Source organism: Amphiprion ocellaris, chromosome 22 (genome assembly GCF_022539595.1).
Source record: "Amphiprion ocellaris isolate individual 3 ecotype Okinawa chromosome 22, ASM2253959v1, whole genome shotgun sequence".
NCBI lineage: Eukaryota > Metazoa > Chordata > Actinopteri > Pomacentridae > Amphiprion > Amphiprion ocellaris.
The window spans coordinates 28,579,583-28,587,442 of NC_072787.1; the positions used below are offsets into that span (position 1 = coordinate 28,579,583).

Genomic DNA, 7,860 nt, shown 5'->3' on the forward strand with positions numbered 1-7,860 from the left:
CTCACACCTGCACTCACAGATCAATGAACAGATTAATGAACTGATCAATAAACTCATAAATGAACAGATCAATGAACAGATCAATAAACACGCTGATCGATCGGGGGCTGAAAAGGTGAATTAAAATGATTTATTTCAGTATGAAGCAAAGCTGAGAATCCGTTTGTCCACTCTGAGCTTCTGTAGTTCATGAAAAAAACACACGTGTGCTTCACAACACACAGCTCTGCTCATGAAACTGAACAGAACAACAACAGTTCGTCTTTACAGCCAATCAGAGTCAACACCAGGTCACATGACCGCTAAGGTCATCAGATCAGTCGGTGCGCTCTGAGCGACGCCAAAACACGACGTGATCCGAAAAATACGTTCAGATACAGCTGCTGTCCAGATGTTAGGAACAGCTCCAGATGTTAGGGGCAACTCCAGATGTTAGGAACAGCTCCAGATGTTAGGAACAGCTCCAGATGTTAGGAGCAACTCCAGATGTTAGGAACAGCTCCACATGTTAGGGGCAACTCCAGATGTTAGGAACAGCTCCAGATGTTAGGAGCAACTCCAGATGTTAGGAACAGCTCCAGATGTTAGGAGCAACTCCAGATGTTAAGACCAGCTCCAGATGTTAGGGGCAACTCCAGATGTTAGGAACAGCTCCAGATGTTAGGAGCAGCTCCAGATGTTAGGGGCCGCTCCAGATGTTAGGAACAGCTCCAGATGTTAGGACCAGCTCCAGATGTTAGGGGCAACTCCAGATGTTAGGAACAGCTCCAGATGTTAAGGGCAGCCCCAGATGTTTGGAACAGCTCCAGATGTTAGGGGCAACTCCAGATGTTAGGAACAGCTCCAGATGTTAGGGGCAACTCCAGATGTTAGGAACTGCTCCAGATGTTAGGAATAGCTCCAGATGTTAGGAACAGCTCCAGATGTTAGGAACAGCTCCACATGTTAGGAACAGCTCCAGATGTTAGGAACAGCTCCAGATGTTAGGGGCAGCCCCAGGTGTTTGGAACAGCTCCAGATGTTAGGGGCAGCTCCAGATGTTAGGAACAGCTCCACATGTTAGGAACAGCTCCAGATGTTAGGAACAGCTCCAGATGTTAGGGGCAACTCCAAATGTTAGGAATAGCTCCAGATGTTAGGAACAGCTCCAGATGTTAGGACCAGCTCCAGATGTTATGGGCAACTCCAGATGTTAGGAACAGCTCCAGATGTTAAGGGCAGCCCCAGATGTTTGGAACAGCTCCAGATTTTAGGGGCAGCTCCAGATGTAAGGAACTGCTCCAGATGTTAGAGGCAACTCCAGATGTTAGAAACAGCTCCAGATGTTGGGGACAGCCCCAGATGTTAGGAGCAGCTCCAGATGTTAGGAGCAGCTGATGGTGTCCAGATGTTAGGAGCAGCTGATGGTGTCCAGATGTTGCTCCTCAGCAGCCATGGCGGCGGCCTGCAGCGTCTCCGTGTCGCTCTGCAGCGGGTTCAGCTGCTTCCTCTCGCTGTGCATGTTGTTCTCATGACGCTTCAGATCGGACGCCTGAAAGAACAGACAGCTGTGAACATCTTGCAGAACCAGGACATGACATCACTGACAATCAACAGTGAGATGATGTCATAAAGAACCAAACAGCTGCTGTTTAAACTACACCTGAACCTCCACCAAAGAAGAAGTACCCAGTATCAGTAGTACCAGCAGTACTATTAGTAGTACCAGCAGTAGTATTAGTAGTACCAGTAGTAGTATTAGTAGTACCAGCAGTAGTATTAGTAGTACCAGTTGTAGTATTAGTAGTACCAGTAGTAGTATTAGTGGTATAAGTAGTACCTTGGCGAAGGCTTTGGTGCAGGACGGACAGACAAAAGGTTTCTCTCCTCTGTGTCTCCTCTCATGGTCCTTCAGGTGAGACTTGTGTTTAAACGCCTGCAGACAGACAGGTGAGAGACAGACAGGTGAGAGACAAACAGGTAAACAGACAGGTGAGAGACAGACAGGTAAACAGACAGGCGAGAGACAGGTAAACAGACAGGCGAGAGACAGGTAAACAGACAGGTGAGAGACAGACAGGTGAACAGACAGGTGAGAGACAGACAGGTAAACAGACAGGTGAGAGACAGACAGGTAAACAGACAGGCGAGAGACAGGTAAACAGACAGACAGGTAAACAGACAGGTGAGAGACAGACAGGTAAACAGACAGGAGAGAGACAGACAGGTAAACAGACAGGTGAGCAGACAGACAGGTGAGCTCACTTTGTCACACATCTGGCAGGCAAACGGGCGCTCGTTGCTGTGAACTCGTTCGTGTTTTTTCAAGTCTGGAGCTCGAATGAAGGATTTTCCACAAACGTCACACCTGTACGGTTTGAAGCCTGTGTGGATCTTCAGGTGTTCTGGAAAACACAGGTGAGGGCTGAGCCAAACACGTCACTACAGGTAGCATCAAGAACACGTCACAAATGGCATCAGGCTGTCATCCACAGAACCACCTGGGCGACCAGGTGAGCATACCTGCGGACAGGTGTGCTGCCGTGTGTTCTTACCTTTCAGGTGAGCGTGGGTGGTGAAAGCTTTGGTGCAGATCTCACAGGCGAACGGACGCTCTGCTGAATGGAGCTTCTCGTGTTTCCTAAAGACACAAATCAGGTGTGCTGCTCAGGTGTGTCGTGCAGCTGTGTTGGCCCTTCAGTCCATCCAGGTGTGAACGTACCTGAGTCTGCTTTCGTCCAGGAAGGTCTTCCCACACACCTGGCAGGCGAGCTGCTCTCTGTGTCCGTACAGCAGGTATTCGAACTTCATGTCGGTGGTGGCGGTGGACCAACCCGGCGGCTGCTCGTCCTTCACCTCCCCCATGCTGTCAGCAAACGTCAGCGTCTGGGTGGCGTGATGCTCCGCCCCCAGCACCTTAGGCTCCGCCTCCATCTCCGTTACCACATCCTGGTCATAGCAGGTCACCTGGACGAGTCACACAGGTGCTGTTTGTGCACGTCCTCATGTGTCTATGAGCTCCAGAGTTACCTGTGTGTTACCTGTGTGTTTCAGGTGTGTGTTACCTGTGTGTTTCAGCTGTGTTACCTGTGTGTTTCAGGTGTGTATTTCAGCTGTGCTACCTGTGTATTTCAGCTGTGTTACCTGTGTGTTTCAGCTGTGTTACCTGTGTGTTTCAGCTCTGTATTACCTGTGTGTTTCAGGTATGTTACCTGTGTGTTTCAGCTGTGTGTTACCTGTGTGTTTCAGGTGTGTTACCTGAGTGTTTCAGGTATGTTACCTGTGTGTTTCAGCTGTGTGTTAACTGTGTGTTTCACCTGTGTGTTACCTGTGTGTTTCAGGTGGGTGTTACCTGTGTGTTTCAGCTGTGTGTCACCTGTGTGTTTCAGCTGTGTGTTACCTGTGTGTTTCAGGTTTGTTACCTGTGTGTTTCACCTGTGCGTTTCACCTGTGTGTTTCAGGTATGTTACCTGTGTGTTTCAGCTGTGTGTTACCTGTGTGTTTCAGGTGTGTTACCTGAGTGTTTCAGGTATGTTACCTGTGTGTTTCAGCTGTGTGTTAACTGTGTGTTTCACCTGTGTGTTACCTGTGTGTTTCAGGTATGTTACCTGTGTGTTTCAGGTGGGTGTTACCTGTGTGTTTCAGCTGTGTGTCACCTGTGTGTTTCAGCTGTGTGTTACCTGTGTGTTTCAGGTTTTTTACCTGTGTGTTTCACCTGTGCGTTTCACCTGTGTGTTTCTGGTATGTTACCTGTGTGTTTCAGCTGTGTGTTAGCTGTGTATTTCAGCTGTGTGTTACCTGTATGTTTCCAGTGTGTTACCTGTGTGTATCAGGTGTGTGTTACCCGTGTGTTTCAGGTGTGTGTTACCTGTGTGTTTCAGCTGTGTGTTACCTGTGTGTTTCAGGTGCGTGCGTGTGTGTGTGTGCGTACCTTGTGCACGTCCTCATTGGTCAGTTCTTTCAAGATGGCCTCCTGTACACGCAGCGCCGCACTCGGAGACTTGTCCAGCTCCTGATTGGCTGACGCCTCCACAAGTTCATCCGTGGTGGCCGTGTCATCGTGTTCGCCGAGCACCTGCACAGTCAGAGCAGGATGAGGGGATGCAGCTGTGACTGGTTATTGATTGGTTATTGATCCGTTATTGATCGGTTACTGATGGGTTATTAATCACTGATCGGTACCTCAGAGTCGGCAGCCAGCTGAGCCTCCGGCGGCAGCGCCATCTTCACGATGTCATACGGAAACTTCTCTTTGTCCTCTGAGGACACATCTCGTTTCTGTGGAAACAAAAACGCATCATCATGTAAGGGGCGGGGCTGGAGGGGTTGCCTGTGTGTGTATTACCTATCTGTGTCTCTTCACCTGTGTGTTACCTGTGTGATTCAAGTGTGTCACCTGTGTGTCATTTGTGTGTTTACCTGTGTGTTACCTGTATGCTACCTGTGTTTACCTGTATGCTACCTGTACGTTACCTGTGCATTACCTGGGAGCAGAGTTTGTCGAGGAAGCGGATGCCGAGGATCTGTCCTGAGGACATCATCAGGTTGACGTCTCTCTTCTTGACGGAGATCTTGGCCGTGTACATGTAGTTCAGCACCTCCTCGAAGATGTCGGAGCGGATGAAGTCGATCTCTATCACCGACGAGTTGTCCACCTGAGGAGACACACAGGTACTGGTGAGAGGAGGTACACCTGAACTAACAGGTACAGGTGAGAGGAGTTACACCTGAACTAACAGGTACAGGTGAGAGGAGTTACACCTGAACTAACAGGTACAGGTGAGAGGAGTTACACCTGAACTAAGAGGGACAGGTGTGTGTTGTGACTTCACCTCGTGTTTCTTGAAGAGTTTCTTGAAGTAGTTGGAGCAGGCAGCGAGCACGCAGCGGTGAGCGCGGAACTTGACGTCCTCGACCACCACGGCGATGTCGCAGTGCTCGCCCTCCAGCCGCTGCTCGTTCAGCAGCTTCAGGAAGATGCTCTTGTGCTCGTCGTCCACGTACTTCACCGTCTCCGCCATCTGAAAACTCAGGTACACATCAGGTGTTCAGCATCAGAGTCCCGAGTCAATCTTCATCCTGGGAACATCTCCAGAACTCCAGGTCCTTCAAGTCCATAGAGGAAGAACGTCCCCTGGAGAAAGTTCTAGAGTAGACCTACCGACAACTGTCCAGTTGTCGATAGGTCTACTCTAGAACTTTCTCCAGTTGTTGGTAGGTCTATTCTAGAACTTTCTACAGTTGTCGGTAGTTCACCTCTAGAACTTTCTACAGTTGTCGGTAGGTCTGCTCTAGAACTTTCTCCAGTTGTCGGTAGGTCTGCTCTAGAACTTTCTCCAGTTGTTGGTAGGTCACCTCTAGAACTTTCTCCAGTTGTCGGTAGGTCTACTCTAGAACTTTCTCCAGTTGTCGGTAGGTCTACTCTAGAACTTTCTCCAGTTGTCGGTAGGTCTACTCTAGAACTTTCTCCAGTTGTCGGTAGGTCTACTCTAGAACTTTCTCCAGTTGTTGGTAGGTCTATTCTAGAATTTTATCCAGTTGTTGGTAGGTCACCTCTAGAACTTTATCCAGTTGTTGGTAGGTCTATTCTAGAATTTTATCCAGTTGTCGGTAGGTCACCTCTAGAACTTTATCCAGTTGTTGGTAGGTCTACTCTAGAACTTTCTCCAGTTGTCGGTAGGTCTACTGTAGAACTTTCTACAGTTGTCAGTAGGTCTATTCTAGAACTTTTTACAGGAGACATTCTCTTGTCTTTAAGCTTAGTCTCAGAATTTTTTTTCATTCTCAGAACAGTTTTAATTATTTGGATCAAATTTCCAGTAATTGTGGACATTTTTTTTCATATTTCTGAGCATTTTAACTGATTTCAACCATTTTTTCAGTCCTTCTAGGCACATTTTAAGTCATTTTTAAGTCATTCTTAAAGAAATTTTGACCAATTCTGTACAATTCTGTACGGATTTTCATAATTTTGGAGAAATCTTTCTGTATTTGTCACTTTTTTTTTTTTTTTTGCCATTTTAGAGAAATTTGAAGCCATTTGGAGTTTTGGAGACATTTTTGAGGTCATTTTTTGAGTCATTCTGGGCAGAATTTATGTGATTTTGGACAAATATTTCTCATGTTGGACTATTTTTTGGAGATAATTTCAGGCATTCGGACATTTTCTCATAATTGAGGGCAAATGTAATGTCATTTTGGAAAATTGTCATTTTACAGACATTTTGGTGATTTTTAGCATCTTTATGTCATTTAGGACTGTATTCTGAGTGATTTTTAACATCTTTGTCATTTAGGACTGTTTTCTGAGTGATTTTTAACATGTTTTGTGTCACTTTGAACATTTTAGGCCATTTTTAACCATTTCTGATCACAATTTTCTCCATAACCAACTGTGAGCATCAGTATCATGGAATCTATCCTAGTGTTCCACTGTTCACACTAGGATACATCCCATAATACTGCAGTACTGTGTGCTTCAAGGACCTGGAACTCTGGAAACTAAACTAAAACTGAACATTTAATAAACTGAATATTTCTGCTGATTCTGATCCGGTTCGGGTCCAGATCCAGGTCCGTCCTCAGCCCCGCAGGAGTTCATGTACCTCTTCTACCGCGGACACGCGCACGGGCGCGTGCACGCTTCCAGAGGACTGAACGGAGGGACCGGCAGCGGAGCGGCGGACCGGTACTGACCGACAGCAGCTGGGCCTCAGCAGTCTTCCACAGTCCGGTCCAAACCGGGAGCCGGGCCGATAGCGGGCACCGGGTCCGGGTTCGGACCGCAGGCAGCTCCTTTAAGCCGGGCTGACCGGAGTTAGGCTAACGGGCTAGCAGCGGCACGGCTAGCTCTGGTTTCCTGCTGACCAGGACCGAACCGTTCTAACTGTGGACCGGGAGGAGATTGTCGGTGTACCGGGGCTGTCTGTCGGTGTACCGGCTGCCGTCTGCAGCCGTTAGCCTCAGATAGCTAACATGCTAATTAAACATGAACACCGGAGCCGCTACCGGCGGATAAACCGCCTTCGTCGGACTCAGCAGCCCGGTGCCGCCCAAAGCGGCGGCTCGGTGCCGGTGGTGACCAGAGTACCGTAGTACCGGGGTCCCGAGTGTCGGTGTTTGGCCGACAGTCCCGGTAAAACTCGGTGTTGGTGTTAAATGGCGGCCTGCTGCTCCGCTTTCACACAAAATGGCGATAATCCAGTTTCTGTCTCCGGTACACCGACAGACCCACCGGCCGCTTGGTCCCCGGGTCGCGTGCCGGCTCGCGGACCCGCCGCTCCGCCGTCCCCGGGACCGAGTCGCAAGCACGCGAGCGGCGGCGGCGACACGGAGCTCGAGCGGCCATGAACGGCTCGAGAGCGCGCAGACATCCCCGCGGAAACGGCGGCGGGGAGCTCGGCACCGGGAGCGGCTCTTACCGTTACACGGGCCCGGGAACAGCCGCCTCCTCTGTGTGTGTTCGGTACCGGGAGCACTTTGTCCGGTTGTTGTTGTTGTTGCTGCTGAGAACGAGCAGAGCGGAGGCCGCGCTTTGCGCCAGCACGCACACACTGCGGCGGCACAGGCAGCGCGCCAAACAATGCGGAGCTGGCCGTTTGCGCATGCGCTGTGCTCGTAAGGACAGGCCTCAGACCGAGCTGCTCCGAGACGGTTCGAGTCCGGTCCGGTACAGACCTGGAGGACCTGGAGAACCTGGACCAGGACCTGGACCAGACTGTGGACCTGAATGACCTGGACCTGGACTTGACTGTAGACCTGGAGGACATGGACTAGACTGTGGACCTGGAGGACCTGGACCAGACTGTTGACTTGGAGGACAGTAGGACAGGTGTGCTACCTGTCAGGTGTCTCCAGCTCCATGAGGAAGTTCTGAAGGTC

At 49.7% G+C, this 7,860-nt stretch overlaps 1 protein-coding gene across 3 annotated transcripts; it reads right to left on the reverse strand.

Annotated features, from left to right (window-relative positions):
* Positions 1 to 108: 108 nt before the first annotated feature.
* On the reverse strand, positions 109 to 7,762 carry zbtb14 (zinc finger and BTB domain containing 14). Of its 3 annotated transcripts, none has more exons than XM_023267846.3 (10): positions 7,401 to 7,762; positions 4,812 to 5,000; positions 4,464 to 4,634; positions 4,162 to 4,257; positions 3,911 to 4,054; positions 2,702 to 2,946; positions 2,535 to 2,620; positions 2,245 to 2,384; positions 1,820 to 1,915; positions 109 to 1,531 (listed from the first exon to the last, which is right to left on the reverse strand). In XM_023267846.3, the coding sequence occupies exons 1-10, from the start codon at positions 7,746 to 7,748 to the stop codon at positions 1,391 to 1,393; spliced, it is 1,656 nt and encodes a 551-aa protein (XP_023123614.2). In that variant the 5' UTR covers positions 7,749 to 7,762; the 3' UTR covers positions 109 to 1,390. The 3 variants fall into 3 exon arrangements, with proteins under 3 accessions (XP_023123614.2, XP_054863315.1, XP_054863316.1); XM_055007340.1 differs by having other exon boundaries at positions 4,453 to 4,634; positions 4,812 to 5,007; XM_055007341.1 differs by having other exon boundaries at positions 4,812 to 5,007; positions 7,401 to 7,514.
* Positions 7,763 to 7,860: the final 98 nt, after the last annotated feature.

Coding starts and splice junctions, on each gene's coding strand:
- zbtb14 (XM_055007340.1), bottom strand. CDS start 7,748: ATGTCCTCCAGGTCTACAGTCAAGTCCAGGTCCAGGTCATTCAGGTCC. Junction 5,008..7,400: donor GTTCCCGGGCCCGTGTAACG/GTAAGAGCCGCT, acceptor TGTGTACCTGAG/TTTTCAGATGGCGGAGACGG. Junction 4,055..4,161: donor AGCTGGCTGCCGACTCTGAG/GTACCGATCAGT, acceptor CTGACTGTGCAG/GTGCTCGGCGAACACGATGA.